Source organism: Nothobranchius furzeri, chromosome 15 (assembly GCF_043380555.1).
Source record: "Nothobranchius furzeri strain GRZ-AD chromosome 15, NfurGRZ-RIMD1, whole genome shotgun sequence".
NCBI lineage: Eukaryota > Metazoa > Chordata > Actinopteri > Cyprinodontiformes > Nothobranchiidae > Nothobranchius > Nothobranchius furzeri.
This window is the reverse complement of record NC_091755.1, coordinates 55,133,602-55,153,777: the sequence shown is the minus strand read 5'-3', so window position 1 is coordinate 55,153,777 and position 20,176 is coordinate 55,133,602. Positions and strand designations below refer to the sequence as shown.

The 20,176-nt window shown below is 41.8% G+C and overlaps 2 protein-coding genes across 2 annotated transcripts in view; one reads left to right on the top strand and one right to left on the bottom strand.

Annotated features, from left to right (window-relative positions):
• Positions 1-115: 115 nt before the first annotated feature.
• spryd4 (SPRY domain containing 4) lies at positions 116-3,135 on the bottom strand. Its single transcript, XM_015968360.3, has 2 exons — positions 2,885-3,135; positions 116-1,048 (listed from the first exon to the last, which is right to left on the bottom strand). The coding sequence occupies exons 1-2, from the start codon at positions 3,015-3,017 to the stop codon at positions 507-509; spliced, it is 675 nt and encodes a 224-aa protein (XP_015823846.3). The 5' UTR covers positions 3,018-3,135; the 3' UTR covers positions 116-506.
• A 3,843-nt stretch (positions 3,136-6,978) lies between these two features.
• Positions 6,979-20,176, top strand: part of LOC107391209 (acid-sensing ion channel 1) — a 63,157-nt gene continuing 49,959 nt past the window's right edge. The window contains exons 1-2 of the mRNA XM_015968362.3: positions 6,979-7,543; positions 12,564-12,759. Of these exons, the coding sequence (XP_015823848.1) occupies positions 7,182-7,543; positions 12,564-12,759 (558 nt within the window). The 5' untranslated portion in view covers positions 6,979-7,181. The remainder of the gene's footprint in view (positions 7,544-12,563; positions 12,760-20,176) is intronic.

Here is a 20,176-nt window from a genome sequence, read left to right as displayed (position 1 = left end):
GGGATCCTTTTGCCAACATAAGTTCAATTAGAACTGGGTTTTATTTGCACTGAGATGATTTCTCTGCACAAACTCTGTAAATATTTCTATTATAAATAAATGAATCTGTAAACCATGGCAGTGAAGATATTTTATTGAACAACATAGAAAAACAACATGATACTGAAGGTTTTGTGTTGACTTGAGGTTTTATAACAGAAAAATGCCGCAACGTTCAGTGTAAAAGTTTACGGCAGCAGCCATGTTCTGAGTTTATGAGGTAATAAATCTAACGCACACGCACACACCAGCCTGAGTTGGTCAAACACAAAATAAATGAACTTGCATCATCAAAAGTGACGATAGACTGAAGCAAAAAAATTCATCACCTTTCATGAAGCTTTTAATGATTTACTTTAAAGATAATGCTTTTCCCCCTGCAGTTTTAGGATGCAGAGTGTTGGCTGAGTTTTAAACCCAGTCTGGTGCCTCGTACGGCAAATCCAATCCGATTTGTTTGTTCTGCATCACTTCAGCCCCTCTGGCTCTTCCAGCCCAGAATGTGTCAGCAGCTCCCCGTCCCAAAGTCCAAACGCAGGACAGAGAGGAGCTTTGAACTGAGCCCTGAGAGCGTGGATGATGCAAGGCCTCTCGACATTCACCAGCCCCAGGACGCCTGCTTCAAAGTCCAGCAGGATCCCAACACGGTCTGGCTTTCCAACCAGTGTCACGGGAACTACTTTACTGTTGGTCATGGCGAACCACTTCCTCTGAGCGTAGCCGAACACCCAGGATGAGCTATTGGTGCCCACACACTCGTCCCTTGACATCTGCGCCTCCGCCACCCCCAGGCGAAACTCTTGGGACTTTTTGACAGTAATCTCCCAATAGTGTCGCCCACTGCTGATCTTGGAGTCCCCAAACACAACGGCCCATTCTCGGAAGCGCTTGGGGTTGTCTTGGACTTGGGTGGGGTCCAGGCCCATCATGCGGTAGATGATGCCTGTGTCTTTCTTGAAGAGGTCCAGACTGCTGTGAGCGGTGTGTTCATCTAGTCTGAACTGAAAGTCTAGAAGAAAGCACAGAATTGACTGTTTTAGTGAAGCTTTTGACTAAGAGGCTCGACACACGGGAGGCGACAAACGACCGTGATCAGCAAAATTCGTCGCTGTCGCTTTTATTACCTGACACACGGGAGGCGACCCGCGGCAGCGACCAGCGGCAAACCTGTCTACGCGTTCTGTTCCATGGCAAAATTGCAACTTCCGTTGTTCTGTTTGGCTGTGTCAGGTTGGAGGGAATTAAGGTTATTTAAGCGGTTCAGAGTTAATAAAGCGGTAGATATGATGTTTCACAAGGTGCTGCTAGAGTTGTGTGAAATCTTACTTCTGATTTTACTATATAAAACATAATAATAATCAACTTCTCCTTCATGTTTGCTCGGAGATGTACGGAGCATCCTGTCCTCTCATTGGTCAGTGAATGAAACCTCCGTTGATTGGTCCTCGTCCGAGCGACAGCGATGAAAAGTTGAAAATATTTTAACTTTCTGGGATCGTGTCGCTGGGTCGCCTGTGCATGAGTGCAAAATTTCACACGCACGTTTTTCGCTTGGTAGGAGGGAGACCCGCGATTATCGCTTTGTCGCGCATGTCTCGTTGAAAATGAATGGAGGAGAGGCGTCCCGTGTGTCGAGCCCATTACAGAGCAGTTTCCATTTTACCTGGTAAACCTGTGAAGGTATTTGAAAAATTGACTTTAATACAGGTAAGAAACAAACAAAGATGTGGTTGGATGGTAAATTATGGATTCTAGGACAAAAGAAGGAGAATTCCTGTTTCTAATCTTTGCAAAATATAAAGAAAGGTAAATTCAAATATTTATATTTTACTCAAAATTAACCTTTCTGCTTTGTTACTTTAACAACTTTGGTGCATTATGAACATCATACAGATTTATTGTATATGATTGAGCATTAGTGTAACAGAGGAAGGGAAAAATGAGGATGTGCCACTGTAAAAGGCTGCATGACATGCCTCTTTTTAAATGTAGCTTTGTAAATAGGCCTAGACCACCGGTTGCAATGATACTAAAGGAAGAACAAATACAGATGTGGTCAGGCTTTGATTCTCAGGTTGTTCTTGGGGGGGGGGGCAACTTTTCTCAAATTCAAATTCTAAAATACTTTATTAATCCCAGAGGGAAATTGATTTTCTGGAAATGGTATGATTTTTTTCTCACCGTTTTATTTTTAACCTCCACACCCACTCATTCAGTATTCTTGTCTGTGTCACTAACATGCAGTCGTTTACATTTGAATCTTATTTACTTGACTTACCGTTCAAATGAACTTCACACACATTACTAAAACTATTTTGATGAATAATAAAAGCTGTAATAAAGTCCAATTAGGCTGCAGGAAAAAAGATCAGTCGAGCCTTTGTTAGTTTTAGTCACAGATCAGTTCATGAAAGAAATTACTTTATAGATGATCGGTTTCCCTGGATCCTTTAAACTTGTTGTTTTACATGAAAACGTTGCCACCGTTTTTAACATCCACTTCATTTCGGATGCAGTCTGGTTTTGAGCGTTTTATGACGCTTTTAAAAACAGCGTTATGGGAGAAAAACTCCCCTAAGGGAAAAAAAAAAACTGATCAGGGCTGATCACAGATGAAATCTGGGGTCTTCGCCTGAGAAGAAACACTGGATTTTCTACACGTGTTGTGTAGAAACTGTAAAGTTTAGTTTACAGGAAGACCAGACTACAGTTTTATAATAAAACAGCAAACGTAACTAATAATGTCCGCTACCACTGAGCCCAGCTGCCCCCAAACAGTGACCTTTTATGGTTTCGCATCTGTGTTAACAACACGTGTTTGTAGCTTGCATGAAAATTAACTCACTGCTCGCGGTCGATGTGGATATAAAACGCGCCCTGGCTGGCAAGCTGACCGATCGCCTGAGTCCCGGTGATAGGGAGAACACGGTTCGTTCTGCCTGAAGACAGAAACGAGAAGCACTAATGGCCATCGCCATGTTTCCTCTGTAGTTGATCACGTGTTGTTGTCGGTTATGGGAACCTGCCGCTCTTCTGCCCCTGCAGGCCTGGAGAGGAACAGCACCACCCCGTCCAAAACAACATTCAGCACCATGGACAGCGACATGTCCGTTTACACTGTTCCTAGGTCCAAAACAAGATACAAATACTAAAGCATTTGTGTTATTTATGTACGTTTGAGTAAATGTACCTATTTTAAAACATGGTCTGATTCTTTGGGCTAAATCTGACTTTAAAATGTGGGTCTGGAAAACTTTAGTTCTGAGATCTATTGGGCAGCAGTAGCTCAACAGGTTGACCGGGTTGTCCAGTAATCGGAAGGTTGCTAGTTTGATCCCGGTTCCCAGACAGGGAATTCTGTTGTGTCCTTGGGTAAGACACTTAACCCACCTTGCATGCTGGTGGTGGTCGGAGGGTCCGGTGGTGCCTGTGCTCGCCTCGCCTCTGTCAGTGCGTCCCAGGGCAACTGTGGCTACATCGTAGCTCATCACATGTGTGAATGTGTGTGTGAATGGATGAATGATACACTGTAGTGTAAAGCGCTTTGGAATCCTTACTCTGAGAGGTGCTATACAAGTGCAGGTCATTTATCATTCATTATGATTTAACAATATTTTTCTCAGCCTCAATGTCAGTTCCGCTAAAATAATGTTATAGTAAATATTTTATATAAACTGTTTGTTAAAAATTGAATCCTGAAAACGTTTCTTTCATTAGCAAAAGACTAGGAGTTGGCTCTCATTTGTTTTAAATGCTTCTGGATTTGTTTTAAAATCTGACTGATCAAGAAAGAAGTACAACCTATTTGAAAGTTAATTTACACTATCCAGCCATCCACTGTGTATGCCAGGGTCACAGAGGATGGTGCCTATCTCCAGCAGTCTTTGGGAAAACAGGCAGGGTATACCGTGGACAGGTTTCCAGTTCATCGCAGGGCAACATCAAGACACACACAGGACAGGCAACCAGGCACACACTCACACCTAAGGACAACCCAGACAGACCAATCAACCTGACAGTCATAGGTTTAAATGGGAGAGAACCCGTGCATGCACAGGGAGAACATGCAAATGCCATGCAGAAAGACCCCAGGCTGGGATTCGAACCTAGGAACTTGTTGCTGCAAGGCAACAGTGTAAAACCCCCTAACATACTATAATGTTATTATAAAGTTAAAGATGCTTAATTAGAATTTAAAAAATAAGTTCCAGCAGGAGTTAAACTAAACTTTCCAGATGATCAACAACCATTTTTCTCCTGTGATTTGTGCCATTTACGCATATTAAAACAAATGTTAATTTTAAATGTAATGGCAGCATTGAGCTGCTTTAATGGGTTGTGGAACCAAAAAGCTCTGAAACAGAGTCTGGTTTCTCCTCTGCTGTCCTCCAATGTTTACATCATGCTCTTTAATCCAAAATGACAAAGTTGTGTTAAGACTATAAACAGATGCAGAAAATGTTTACTAAGTTTACATAACAAGTAAAAAATAATACAGAAACTATGTAGTTATGTAGTTTTCTATAATGGTTTAAGTTGTAAAACAGAGCCCAATAACCAACTAACATATCTAATATAACAGAAGATCACTCAGAAAACTAAAATCCACAAGACATTCTGGGGAAAGGGTTGCATCGATCAAATGTAAACTCTGTTTCTGCATAGATTGCAATTGTTTGAGTGATTTATAGTTAGAATAACTCCTTGGCAATAAAGATTTTTAATGGCGTAGATGAGAAATAGTATTTTAGGCTGGTGTTAGAGTGGATGTTAATGCATCTTTCATCACATGTGATGATTTATTTCTGTGAAGCTTAATTTGGCCTTGCAGCACAGCGAGATCCATTGTTCACACCAGCCTCTCTCTGGGAACAAAACTTAATTTCTAATTCATGGGTTTAATCCAAACAAGGCTCTTATTATTTTTGTTTGTGTTGCTGCTGATAGTTACTTTGTTTCAGCAAAGCCCCAGTAACTGAACATTTTTGCTAGAGTTGGGCACCAGCTCCCGGTGACCCTTCAGAGGAAGAAGATGAGAATGGCATCAATTAGCTTTTTGGGTTGTCTTTGTCCAGCTTATAAAAACGGTTTAGGAAACAAAATTCAGTAATCATGTTAAAATGTTATCATGATATGAGTTTATCTTCTGACACCAAAGAGTACAACTGATAGTTTAAAACAAACTTGATGTGGTTATCTAAAATAAAATCTAAAATAAAATGTGTGACTGTGTTTATAAATTACATGAAAGATCTTAGATCTTTGATTAACTTCAACTTGGAGAAATAGAGAATGTTTCCAACAATAGTTTAGAAAGAGCTCACATTCTCACCATCCCTTCCTGAATAATTATTTTTTCTACAACTTACTTCTATACCTGCTGCAATGAAAAGTCAAATGGCTAAAATAATGCAAAAATAACGTTTGGGTATAAATGTAAAACAGAGTGTAAAAGGAACAGGCTGCCCTTGTGACTCAGCATCTACCACCAGAGGCAAATCAAGCTCTTTGTTTGTGTGTGTGTGTGTGTGTGTGTGTGTGTTTGTGTGCGTGCGTGTACGTGTGTGTTTGTGTGCATGTGCGTGCGTGCGTGCGTGTACGTGTGTGTGTGTGTGCGCGCGTGCGTGTGTGTGTGTGTGTGTCTGGGATAGGGAACTACAATTCACCTACAAATTATCACAACCTTATCATGTTTTCATGTCAAACTAACCCAAACAGGTAAAGACATTAAAAGTCGTTTTTCTGTTCTTATTTAAAAAACTGAAAAATAACTTGCAAAGAGCAGCTTTGAGAGCTTTAAATGTCTCAAGATAGAAAACAAACCACAATATACAAGCAACCACATGGCCAGAACCTCAGGTTCTGATACTGTCACCACAGAAGAATAGCCTCTGCAGGAGATCAACAGCTTTAGATGTCTTTGATATCTGTTTTCCACTGCTGAAGAGATTGTTGTATGTTCAGCAGATCCAACGTGCTTTAATGTATCTACTGAATTAATCAAATCCAGAAAGTGCTAGAAAAGGTCATCTGTTTTAGAATTAGTCATGACACACTGTTGGATTAGTCACTGAGGAGGAAAAAAAATCTGAAATGTTGAAATAATGTTTTGAGGGGAAAAAAGTGGAATCCTATTTTTATTTATTTATTTGTCATCTCTAGCAGCATCCAGAATTGAGCTCGAAGACACACGCACGCGCGCGCACACACACACACACACATACACACACACACAGCAGAGCAAGGAGGGGGCGGAGCTCTGTATCAGAGAGAGGCGTGTCTTAAGAGGGAAGTGTCGTCTCTAACTCAGGAGTATTCTATTCTGCTGGTGGAGGGCCAGTATTCAGCATGTTTTAGCTTTAACTCTATTGCAACACACCTCATTTCAATCAGTAGGTGATTAACAGGCTTCTGCAGAGCCCGATGAGCTGCTGCAACTGATTCAACCACTGAAAGTGATGGAGCAGAGAAACCACTAAAATGCGCTGGATACCGTCCCTCCAGGCCTGGAACTGAATACCCTTGGTCTGTCACACTCCGGTGTTAACCAGTACAAACACTGGTAACCAGGATGTTGATACCTGGACCTATCTGCTCCCCACAAGTTCAGATATCAACCTGTCAGTGATTTAATCTTCCTAAAAATTGGAAGGATGAAGAAATCCTGCCCCAAATTGAACCCCCACCCCCAAAACCACCCCCGCATGTCCGATTTGCAAACCATAGGCTTGTTTACCTCGGATTTCTCTCTCTCTCTCTCTCTCTCTCTCTCTCTCTCTCTCTCTCTCTCTCTCTCTCTCTCTCTCTCTCTCTCTCTCTCTCTCTCTCTCTCTCTCTCTCTCTCTCTCTCTCTCTCTCTCTCTCTCTCTCTCTCTCTCTCAACAGTTTAATGGTTCTGCACGTTTCGCTCTGAAGAAGCTGAACACTGATGTAGTGCGGTGCTGTGGTGATGGACCCTCTCTGCTTATGCTCGCCGTGGACAGAATTTCTTCTGCACACAGATCCTGCTCCCTCCGACTTTCTCCAGACCCGCGGTGGCTTCTATCTTTATCCTGATGGGCGCGTGAGTGGCGCTGCCTGTTCGGAGGGATGATGGTTGCGTATCTCTCAGGCTGTTTTCTGTCTCTTACCCACTTTTAACAATGGATCTGAAAGTAGAACCTGAGGAAATGGACTCCAACCAGCCTCCACCCATAGAAGTTTTCGCGCACAACTCAACCCTCCACGGAATCTCCCACATCTTCACCTACGAACGATTTTGCATCAAGCGCGTGCTGTGGCTCCTGCTTTTCCTGGGCTCGCTGACATTTCTGCTGTACGTGTGCGTGGACAGGATCCACTTTTACCTCGAGTACCCGCACGTCACCAAACTGGACGAGGTCACGACCCCGGTCATGACGTTCCCGGCAGTGACCTTCTGCAACCTGAACGCGTTCCGCTTCAGCCAGATGACGCGCAACGACCTGTACCACGCCGGGGAGCTACTGGCCCTGCTCAACGAGGGGTAAACACCACCACCAGCTGGGTCTTCTTACGTGTAGTTTTGGTTTTCTAGACCAAACTGCTCATTTGCATAATTGTTTGAAACTTTTAAACCCCCTTTTTCCTGAAGCCAAAATTCATTCTGAGAATTATATTAGACTTTTAATTAAATTGCCTTCATATTGCTGATGGATATCCCTGCTTCCTTTAAACGTCTTCTGCAGAGTGGCACACTTCCGCATTTCACTAAAGATTTGAATACTTAATCTACCTCTCACACTTTGGTCTCAGCCATCCAACAAGCCCCAGTTGTTTCCACCTTGTTGACTCAGAGCTGGGAGGGCAAGCTTGTCAGGCTTGAATTAAGTGAGGCATCATAATCAGAGGACTCCAGCTGTTCTGTTGGTGCAGCTGAAGGCTGCTAGAGCTGGCAACCAAGTGTGTGTGTGTGTGTGTGTGTGTGTGTGTGTGTGTGTGTGTGTGTGTGTGTGTGTGTGTGTGTGTGTGTGTGTGTGTGTGTGTGTGTAGCCTGCTCTCTTTAATTGCCAGTGAAAATATTTCTGGTCATTTTTAAGCTTTAATCCCCGTCAGTTTGAAATTTCAGCAAAGCTGCAAAGAAACCCACCTCATGTGAAGTTAAATCCAAGTGTGTGTGTGTGTGTGTGTGTGTGTGTGTGTGTGTGTGTGTGTGTGTGTGTGTGTGTATGTGTGTGCAGTTGAACATTATTCAACAAGGTATCTTTTTAAACATTTTGGCATGAATGACACAAGTAACACATTTCTCAGAGATGACACAAGAGTGTCTGTCTAATTCTAGTTTGATTGCTTTGGCCTTTGTTAGTTTAATATGTCTCAAACGTTGACAGATGCAGAAACAACAACGTTATGAATGAATTATGGACATTTTAGATTGATTTCAGCCAATTATAGGATCCTAAACAATAAAATGCATCTACTGATCTCACATCTCTGACATGATCTTGTAATGTGAGAAGGAAGGCTGCAGTTTCTCTTCTCGTGTGTTCATCTGAGCTGAAGAAGCTCATTATCTCATAGTCGAGGTGGAGAAGCGGTGTAGGGCCCTCCGAGCTGTTTTACCTCCGGCCAGATATGAAAGCGCCTGTGGCAGGAAATCCATTTAAGGCTGTTCTAAACCCTTGTCAGATGTTTGGAACCACTGGTTTTGGAAATGGCTTGTGGCATGATATATGCGTTTCACAAAGCCTCGACTGGTGCCTTGCTGGCAGGTTTGTTCACTACTTTTATGTTTTTGTTACAAAACACCCATCTACTGTAAACCAGAATAAAGTGATCACTGATGTTATGTGGATTCTTTCACCTCAGTTTCCTGACAAGGGAGACTAAATAGAGAAAAAATTAAAAGCCAGTTAATAAGCTTCTGTATCTGTGTTTCCACTATAATCCATTAAAATACATGTGGTGTATTAATCATATGTTTGACAAGAGATCAGATCATATCCATTCAGGAACACATTGAGAAATTTCCTAAAATATCATTTATTTGTTGTTGAGTTAAAAAAAATCCAAGCAGTCTGCCCTTGGGTGAGTGCATTAAAATGGTGACATTTTAATAAAAGCATGGTGGGAGATCACAGCGAGGGTAAAGAGCGGCAGCTTTTACAGCTTCTGCTCTTTTAGAGCACTGCTCCTTGTTCAGGTTAGTGTGAGCTCCATGAAATAAAAGTAAACGTCCCAGTGGATTAATGGCAGCATTCACAGCCTCAAGCGTCACTGCAGAAACGCTGAGCGCTTGTGGATCAAAACTCTTTTCCAGATCCATCTACTGCATCTAAAGGATCCTCTGACCTCCTTTAACTTTGCAGTGTGGAGACGCAAGGGCTGCATATTTCTCCAACCTGGTTTCCAAGAGCAAAGGGAATTCCAAAGTATTGTTTCTCCTGCTTTACCTGCAGCCTCCATTCACTCTGATGGAGACTGAACACTTCCTCTCTTCCTGGATAAGGTTAGATCTAGCATCTCTTCTTCAGCTTTATCTCTGCCTGACACTTCATTCTAAATAAGGGACAGTTGTTGCAGGGCGGGTTGTCCAATAATTAGAAGGTTGTAGGTTTGATCCCAGCTCCCACCAGAGAAAGCTGCTGTCATGTCCTTGGGCAAGACACTTAACCCTCCTTGCCTGCTGCTGGTGGTTAAAGGGACAGGTGGCGTGAGTGCTCGGCAGCCTCAACTCTGTTCATGCACCCCAGGGCAGCTGTGGCTACATTGTAGCTCAGGGTGTGAATGTGTGCATGTGTGAGTGGGTGGATGACTCATTGTGTTGTGAAGCGCCTTGGGGGGTTGTAGAACCCTAAGAAGGTGCTATACAAATACAGGCCATTTACCATAGATAGTTCTGCTCCTGTTTCTTTGCCTGAGCTAACCAAACTAGTTAAGGACTATGAAGACCTCTGCATGCATCCTCGACATCTTACCCTCATCTTTGTTTAAAAATGCTTTTCAGTCCATCGGTCCCAGCTTCCTGTCTATAATTAATGCTTCTCTGGTCTCTGGTCAGTTTCCTGCTTACTTTAAGAACGCTGTAATCCACCCGCTTATTAAAAAACCGAGTCTTGACCCCTCTCTCCATAGCAGCTTCAGACCCATCTCTAAACTCCCGTTCATCTCCAAGATCTTGGAAAATGTTGTGGCCAACAACTCACAGCTGCTCTTGATGAACATGACATCTTTGACAGTTTCCTGTTTGGTTAAATAAAAATGTTCACATCTGTGTTAAAGAAGGGTTCACACCAGCTGTGTGCGGTTTACATCTACATGTTTTAATTAGGCTCTGATGTAAATGTTAGTGTGTCATCACACACTGGCATTTGAACCATCTCCTGCGGGAGCGGTAAGCTGCAGACACACAGCCTCGATTGGCAACTCTTTGGTGGTTTAACTAGGGATGCACCAATACCGATACTGGTATTGATATCGGTGCCGATACAGATACCGATACCAGTATCGGTATTGGTAAAAGTTAACCAATACCAATGGAGTTGCTTGAAAATGGCTTCACTGTAACTTGTCATTTTTGTTCACCTAATATTTTAGTTTTGTGATAATTTCTATTCATACATTTTACTTTTTGTCTACCTCAGTCTTTTCCTGTTGAAAGCAGAGAAGAAAATAAAACCTATATTCCAATTCATAGCATTTTTTTGTGTGGTAGAAGTATCGGTAATCGGTATCGGCGAGTACTCAGATCCAAGTATCGGTATCGTATTGGTTTGGAAAAAAGTGGTATCGTTGCATCCCTAGGTTTAACCCCCTACCAAACCCCTTAATGCTGAGTGTCAAGCAGGGGAGGCACTGGGCCCTGTTTTTAAAGTCTTTGGTATGACTCAACTGTGGATTCAAACCCACAATCTCCCAGTTTCTGGGCAGATACTCAACCCACAGCATAAATGTTTTTTTGTTTTGAAAACAATTGTATTTTATTTTGAAAATACTCATCTAGAAGAGCACATTTCTGCTTATTATCATCTCACCAATGGGGCGCATGTGAAGCAATCATATAATAAAAGACACCAGATCTTTTGTTGAGCTCTGCCAAATACACACACGGTTCATGGTCCAGAACACACACACACACCTGCATTCTGCTATAAATGTGACCCTTCTGTGGCCACCTCACAATGAAGTCTGGGCTAACTGATCTCAGAGCAGCCTCATTGTGTCTTGGGGTTACGCAAAGTTACAGCTGTCCAGTTGTGATCAGTTCATCACCCAAAACAAATAGCAATGAGACGCTTCAGATCTTCTCAGCCGTGGAAAAACATCTGCAGAGCCATCAGCTGTAGTAGTGAATGGCCTGATGGTGGGATGATGCGAATCATGTTAAAAACAGATAATCCTTCCAACTAAATAATTTTAATGAATTTGTATTTATTATCGAGATTAGATCATTTATAACTTATTGAATCATATTATAAAAATTTACCACCGAACCTCGTTTTGTTCGACGCTTTGATTGGACACTTTTCTGATGGTGCAATGTTTTGTTTGTTCAGTGTATGTTGGTCTTATTTACATAAAACTCAAATGTTATCTGAAGTGGATGTTAGCTTTTTGTGACACTTTTGACTTGTTGTGGAAAACATTCAGATGAGATTTCATGATAATTCTTCTGGAAAAACGGGAAAAAAATACAAAATTAATGACGGGTAAAGGTTTGCAAAACAGCTTTTATTGATCAAAACCATTCTGGCTTTTTTGAAATTGGAAAAGAACAAAAAACAAAAAGCAAACCAATCAGCTGAAGCACCAGGTCTGTTCCTTTGTGCTCCAGCAAACTCAGACTGAACCAAAACAGTGAAGATTGTAATAAAATACCAAGCTTCACCTCCACGAAGCCCAAATTCAGAGAGGTTTATGGGCCGAGCCTCCAGCTGAGCTCTCACACTGACATTTACTGATGATTTCACTGCTGCCAAAGAAATCTCGTTCTTCTTTCCATATGCCTGACCTTAATAATTCAGTCAGATTTCATTTGGAGGGTGCTATTCAGCTGGAGAATTCACATTAAAGTTTAACCAAATGTCTCTCGGCCAAAGCAGCCAGTCAAACAAAATTTAGGAGACACCAGTCAGACACAAACAAACACATCTTTCTCCAGAGACGTCAGACCTGAGCTGAGGTATGACGTGGCCTGGAGCTGGTGCACTGACAGCGATTGGACGGCTGGGTTTATGGGCCGTTGTCTGGACGTTATTATGCACTGTTCAATAAATGGCTACACTCTGGAAATGTCTTCTGTATGAAAGCCAGCAAATGTCATAGAAAAACCATCATGCTACAGTTTTATTGTCAGATCTGTTGTCCCTTTTGATTTATTCAGGACCATTATTATTAGATCTGCCTGAGAGGAGCAGAATTTCACAGAAGAAAACTCGCAGCATGTGCAAAACGAGTTCAAGGGCTGAAATTAATTCCAACGAGGCTGATTGTAGCGCATACCAAATTGCAGGGCATTAAATTTGCATTTAAAATGAAGGTTTCTGTTTTTTTATCTGTTTTGTCAGGCATGACATCAGGGACAAACACCTTGTGGAGGAGAGCGTGCTCGAGAACTTGAAGGTCAAAGCTGACTTCCACAATTTCAAGCCGCGGCCCTTCAACATGCGGGAATTCTACGATCGCACGGGTCACGACATTAAAGACATGCTGCTGTCCTGCCGTTTCCACGGCACAGAGTGCAGACCAGAGGACTTCAAAGTGGTGAGTCTGTGAACGCCGCTGTGATCTAATGACTCTCGCAGTTATATTTTAGTGCTTCAGACCAAACATTTGAGTACTGGACAGCAAATATCTGTTGTTCTTTGAGCTTGTCGTAAAAATATGTGTTTTCGTCAGCAGTTCTAGTTTGATCAACTTCTTTTGATATTTACACAATGTTTGCGTCCAGCTCTCTGTGGTGTGATTGGTCGATATGTATCTACTTAAAAGAGAGAGATGAACTGCTGAAAGCCCCAGAAGCAGCCTTCCTATAGGTTCTGCATGAATCTGCATGTGTTCATAAAGGGCAATCAGACTATCAGTCACTCTGATTTTTTCATTATAAGTTTTGAACTTTGCGATTATTTAATTCCTTTGTGCGCCTGGGAATGACGTTGCACCTTGTTTGTTTGCGATTCTTCATTTTTCGATCTTGAATAATGAAAAGTTTCTTAAAAAGAAAAACCTTCTCTTTACTTTTTAAATCAATTCCTTGATGTTTCAACGTCACACATCTGCATCCGGATGGAGAAGCAGGGAATAGTTTGCATTCTGTCGATTTTAGTCCTTCTTCACATCTCACGGATCCAAAAAACAATGTCAATAAAAGCGTTTCTACATAAAACTCAACGTTTAATAAGGAACAGAGAACTGTGACTGTAGTGAGATGTAAGCTAAAGTTGCACAGAAATGGTCCCCCCCCCCCCATGAGGAAATGAGACGTGTTTCAGCGAGTTGAATCTGGTACATTTCAAAATAAAACCATTATTGCAATAGTTTTTGCCAGCTTTTGTTTTATCAACGACGGGGATATCCGTTCACAGCGCTAGATCACGGTTTATAGATGCAAACAGGAATTGTGTTTTAGTTTAGTTGACATTAGAATTGTGTGCTGTACTGGAACCAGTTAGACAAACAACTCCAGTTGAGATGTGGCAGCGTGAGAAGGGAATTAACGTACATTAACTCATGCATAAACACCGTCTTTCCTCTGACACACAGTTAAGCAACAAAAAGAAAAACAGCCGACCGACTGTTTAAAGTCCTGTGCTTCAAGCGGTGACACAGAGTTTTTTCTGGTGAGGCTGCGATCACAGATGGAACAGAGCAACAGCTAAAGTCAGCACCCAGTCTGGTTAATTGATGTGTAGCCACTGAAATGGAAGTGATATTACCATACATTATTAATGCCCACCCACACAGATATTACACAAGTCTGTAACTACCCAAGTCAGAACCAAACTGGAGGTGCGTTCTGCTTCATGCGGGCTTCTTGTGATACGAGCTGGGCCTGAAACAAAGCCTGCTGGTTAGGATTTGGACTAAGTTCCTGCTCACACGGCAGTGTTTCATGTAACACGGCATCAAGGCCCAGTGGGAGTGAGGAGCTTCAGCGACTCTCCTACAACTGCAGACATGAAATCACTTCTGCAGAAAATACATGCATGAAATGCCAAATGTGTTTTTGATTTGTGCTCAACACACAGCTGTTTTATTTTTTAACAAGATATGAAAACAATTCATTACAGCAGTCTGTCCCTCTGAAAGAGTGAATAACTCTTTGGATTAGTTTTTGTTTAGTTTTTATGTGGGATGGAGTAGATCCTTTAGAGGATTTTAACACCTATGAACATAAACTCTTCCTCTTGTTTTCTGGTTTCTCCGTCTGCACATCCATCTTTCTGTATCCGTGTTATTAAACAGAAAGATAATTGTATGGATTCCTGGTGGACGTTGGTAGATCATCACGAGAACTGTGTCCTATCTGAGGAGGACTGACACTTTTTTAATCAGTGGTTATGAATTGGTTTGGATGTACAGGCCAGTGTGGTGCCACTGATGTCAGATGATGCTGAAGAGGAGAGAAGTGCACGTTGTCGTGTTGCAGCTGCGCTCAGCTTCCTTTGAAGTGATGTTTCTTTTCATGAGCAATTTCCCTGCGTAAAGCAGAACTACGGGTGGAGTTCACGTCTACTTCTTTAGCTCAAAGCTGGAAGTGGAGAGCTCCTGGACAAGAACCAAATTTTATATTTTCTGCTTTTTTTTGTCTGAAGCTAATCAGATTTTCTGAATAAAATGTAGAAAATCTATTTTTTTCACAAGTGGGAAAAACAAATAAATTGTGAATATCATCCAGCATTATTTGCTGTTAGATGGATGATGTGCAGCTGATTTTAGAACAAACCTGGAGTCTGTTGTTTTCATTTGTCATCTTTAACACGGACTCTTTATAGCAAAGTGGGACAAGTTGTGGCTTAGTGACTGTAGATGAACTGAACCAAAGAGAAAATACCAATTAAACCATCCGAGTCCAGCATTTTTGCTGATGAGATTAATAAAGACCTTAAGATTATTAACATTTCATGTTTGCACACGTGGTTGCTTTGTCGTCTCCTCCCAAAAGGTTCTGGTGTCGTTTGTGAATTTATCCGAAGCAAAACTTCCAGCAAGGGTGTTTAAGTCTGCTTCTGAAGGCCACTAATTACTAATTTGCTAATGCCCATCTCCAACACACCTGACTCACTATGAGTGAGGAACTACAGAAGTCTGTGAACTAGTCTTCACAGGTGTTGGAGGAGATGTGGCGCCTGAGGGTCCGGGTTGGACACAGCCGACACACAGCTACAACGTCAGAGCCGGCGTTAATTGCACACACTTCTCAGAGATCAATGGAGCTTTTAAAGATGTTGACTGGTGACATTAAGACATCTTTAGCTGGAATACAAAGACAAACCTGTAGGAGCTAAAAGCAGTGTTTTGTGTACGTGCATGTTGACATGTTGCTTATCAATACCAGCCGCACACGTGCTGTGCAACTTCTTGCTTATCAAGCCCAGCTGCTGAGTACATGCTCCACAACATGTTGTTCAGTCCAGCTTATGTAAGTCTCAACTACTTTTGACCATATTAGGAGGTGGAAGTAGCACCCCATCATTTCTCAGAATCAAAGGGAGGTGGGGGTTGAAGAGTATATGATGCTGCGTGGTGTAGGAGAAAGTGGGCTTTAGCAGAAGGATCTCCAGCCGAGGTGTTTAGATCGAAGCTGGACGCTGTCCCCATGAAGTGTTGGTGATGTATGGAATAGTTGTGTAAATAAACGCCCCACGCTGAGTTTGTACAAAACTGTCTCTCTCTTGTTTTTGATAAGGAAAAAGAATCACAAACCATGTGATCTGTAGAGATAAACTGTCACCGTGATCCTTCACAGAAACTCACATGTGATCGTTTTAATAATTTCAGTGCATCCATGGCGTGTAGTCTGCAAGTCTGTGGTGTAAAAGGGCCATAATAATGGTTCTGAGGACTTGGCTTCAGGGAATTATAAAACAGAGTGCTGAGCTTTCATGACACGTATGATTAAACAGCCACAAGGAGATTCATGTTATCTTAATTAGCATCAGGGGGATAAAGATTCAGATTAGTGCTTGTTTCCTGCAGACCAGGGTTTAGTGTGTGTTTATGAGTTAGTTTTACAAATGTTTAATTATCACATTAATTCAGCATGTTTATGATCTAATCTGTGGGAGTTCATCTGCAGCTGAAACATTTTTACTAAAATAAATAGTAAACTTTATTACTTCCTGTTTTTTGTGCATTTTGACTTTTCTGACTGAAGAAACGGTGACACGCTACTGCAGAGAAGGCACGGGCAGGATGACAGAATTCCATTTAAGAGCTTCAGTCTCTGAGACCTGCAGGCTTGCTGTCACAATGTCACGACTAACCGGAGAACCTGAAGTGAAAACTATCTCTCGCTGATCTTGTTAGCAAGGTTTATGAATTTCAAGTTTTTGCTGTGTGGAAAAAAAAATGTCCAGATTTTATGAGCTGAGATCACCTTTCAAGTTGCTTTCAAGTTGCACCATAACAAGGCCTTTAATGAGGTTGTTTTCCTCACAGCGAGAACAGGAAATATAACTTTCACAACCAAACAGTGCCTTGAGCTAAGAGGGGACGGCGGTGGTTGTGTGGTGCTTTAACGATGCAGCGGCTGTTGACGGAGCAGAAAGCATGTCTCCACCACCCGAACATTGCATCACTTCTTTGCATTGTTGAGTAAATCCTTCCGAACATTAGATTAGTTCTGCTTCAAGTCGTCCCAGCTCCGAAATTGGAATTACTTCCTTTAAATGTGTGTGTGCGTGCATGTGTGTGTGTGTGTCATCTGTTTTCCTACTCCTGCTATCTCCGATCATAATCGGAGCAAATTGATAATTCATGTTAATGTTTGTAAATGAAGATTCCCAAAACGGCTCCTAGCCCAAATCCCGTCTGTCTGCTGTGACTGAAACAAGCAGGAGGGTCTCAGGAAATTTCATTTGGCAGGAACACGGTGACAGCAGAAAGGTATTTCCCTAGAAGAGCTTCAGGGCATTCATTCCTCCCTTCTGGTCGCTCTTTTCTAATCTTCATCACACCACAGCTCCAGTTAACTGTAAAGTACACTTCCTTTGAAGGCATTGTTAATCTTTTCAGCCTTTCATGGTAACTCGCTCCATGAATGAGGAAGTGAAGGTATCCCAAATGGCTGATCTTTGCGAGATCAAACCCGGAAAAAGAGGCTGATAAGAAGCTGTTTCTGATGCTGACTCAGGCCTCAGCTGAAGTGATGGGAGCAGGGTGTTGTCGATGTTTTGAATAAATTCCTTTCTAAATTATGTGGAAAACAAACAAATGATTGTGCACAAAGCTTCCAGGATCAGATTTCCAACTAAAAATCCGGTAATTTATTTTTATTTAGAGATTTGGAGCAAACTTTGTCTGCCTTGTCTGTTGAGTAAATCCACTGAACTGTGCTCTCTAAACAGGAGCTGCATGGTGTTTATTAAATTGCGTTCACATTGCAGTTGATGGCACACTTGACAGATTTTCTATCGGTCCTCTGAGAGAAATTAGTTTGAGTTTAATTTCTAATTTATTGAGAGTTTTCTTCTAGAGAAGCTGATGAAGCAGGACTGAACCAGACATGTTTGTTCAACTTTACGGTTCAGTATAACGAGACCGTTTGCCGTCTGACAGGATTTTCTTTTCCTTGTTTTGCACAGTGACATCAGCCAATAAGTCCATCAGGTCCTGTTCACACATCAATTGTGGCTTTATCAGTCTGTTAGTGCAGCTGCGTTCTCACTTTGGTCATTTTGTTGTCGATGTGCCTCAGAGAAGCAGACACGGAGCAAAAGAATACTTTTTTTTCATGACATTAAAAAGTACAGAAAGCAGAGACTCACTGGTCTTACAAAACAAAACACTTAATTTCTTATTGAAGTTTTAGGAAACAATGATGGTAGTTAAATTTACTTTATTTTTAACTATAATAGTGGTGAATACTGCTATTCTGTAAGTGATGTTGTTTTGTTTAATATTTAGTGTCAATGCTCTGAGCATGTCATTGCAATGCTCTAGGATTTTTGCATTGAGTTAGTACATTTTGGGTGTTTCCTGTTTTGTGTGTAGACCTGACCAGGGGCGGATTTAGGACTGAAGAAGATCCGGGGCTTAACACACACACACACGCACACACACACACGTGCGCACACACACGTGACATGCACTGGTCAACATCATATATATATGTCTTGTACCACATAATTTTTTATCTGAAGCTACATATTGAGCATATTCAGGGCAGAGTATTGTTCCTGTTAGTGTTTAGTGTGAGATTATAGTAAATATTCCCTTTCTTTCTCCAACAACTTTACATGACAGTAAGCTAACTTTAGGCAAGCCAGCAGCACAACCAATATTTTCAAATAAGACTCACAAACCTGAGTCAACACCAGTCTCATCAAAGCTGGGGTTCTGTCGTTGTACTTTTTGTCTAAAAAACATCTTTATGTCCATCTTCACACATACGTTTCAGGCAGAGACTGCAGAAGAAGCCGGCTGCTGAAGGGCTTCTTCTTCAGTGGTGGAGGCTCAGGCAGGTTGTATACAAACTACTGCCAGCTGCTCCCTCTCTGTTGGACTTTGGTACTGCATGTCACTTCCATGTTTTAGATCCGGGGCTTTTCATAAAACATTTGGGGCTTGAGCCCAAGTAGCCGGGCCTAACGCCGCCCCTGGACTTGACTGAAATCCAACAGTAGGTAAAGCTTTAATAAATGAAGAAAATATGGACAAGACTCATTAAAATACGTCTGTTTAATTACTCGTTTTCTTTTCATCATCTTTTTATCCACAATAATATGGATCGTGGCCAATTTTGAGTGTACTGATGCTAGTCACCGGCCATCTTTGATTGAGTTGACTCTGGGATGTATAGGGAGTCTAAGTCACACCCACCTACTTCCGGACCATGGGCACCCGGAAAAACGAAAAAAATGAATGCAAGTCAATGGGGTTAAAAAAATGCAATTTTCTAATTCCGCTTGTTTTGTGCCATGGATTTCACATATGATGTCCGTGAATTTTAAAGACACATTTTGATACCAAGAATGCACTTATTCTCGAACAAGGGGAAACGCTATTTTAGGTTTTGTGTGAAAATAAGTCCAGGACTACAAATGCGCTTCACGATAAGTGACGTCACCAAACCAGACACGGGGAAAACTGAGGGAAAAGGGCTTTAAGTTCAGCAAACTTCCCACAGGAGGAAAGAGCCACCATAAATCTGGTCATGTGGTAAGTAGCAGCTTCTTTGGGGAGAGGAGATTATGTGGTGTATGCAACGTTCTAGTTTTTCTAGTTTGTAGTCATGCTAGTTACAAACTTTTACAAGATACTAAATCTCAAAGTACGTGACTGGCGTGGTCGAAACACCCATCATTACTTTTCATTAAAACTGCAGTACATCATATGTGCGTTCCAGGGAGTAAGACACAGCAGATTTAGAAAATGGCGTTTTTAGCCCCGTTGACTTGCATTCATTTTTTTCGTTCTTCCGGAGATCCATAAGTACCCTTAGGCACCCTATACAGGTGTAAATGTTACTTTCTGATCATCGTGTTCAAATCCTTAGGATCATGAAACATTTTCCTAGCATTATCAGATGATAAAGAATACTTTGATGTGTTTTAAAGACACACTTCTCAGAGTGGTCCTCATAGTGTTTGTTTAGTAGAACCAAAAGTGAACCTTATCTCATCGCTGTGCGTTCTAGTGAGGGGACTTATAGCTCTTTGAAGGGAGCTGTTCATTAGTTGGTCGATTACCTCAATTAGCCATTCAAAAGAGTCAGTCTTTTGAAAGTAGTGCAGCCAGGCATGGAGAAACAATGCATCCCTAGTGCATTCTTATTTTTAGCACCATAATCTAATTGCTTAAATGTCTCCCCAGCCTTCATTAGTTTCTACAGGAGTTGTTTGTCTCTCACTCAAGCAAATCAGCTGTGCTCAGGATCTGAAACATGCCAGAAACGTGCTGGAAGCAGACTGCAGAGCCTGGCATATCAGCTCCATTTTTTCAAAGTCCGACAGGCGAC

Bases quoted from the DNA above. Each gene is read 5' to 3' on its own strand.
- spryd4 (XM_015968360.3), bottom strand. From the start codon at position 3,017: ATGGCGATGGCCATTAGTGCTTCTCGTTTCTGTCTTCAGGCAGAACGA. The intron at 1,049-2,884 runs GTGAGTTAATTT...GCTTTCTTCTAG, and splicing joins ATCCACATCGACCGCGAGCA to ACTTTCAGTTCAGACTAGAT.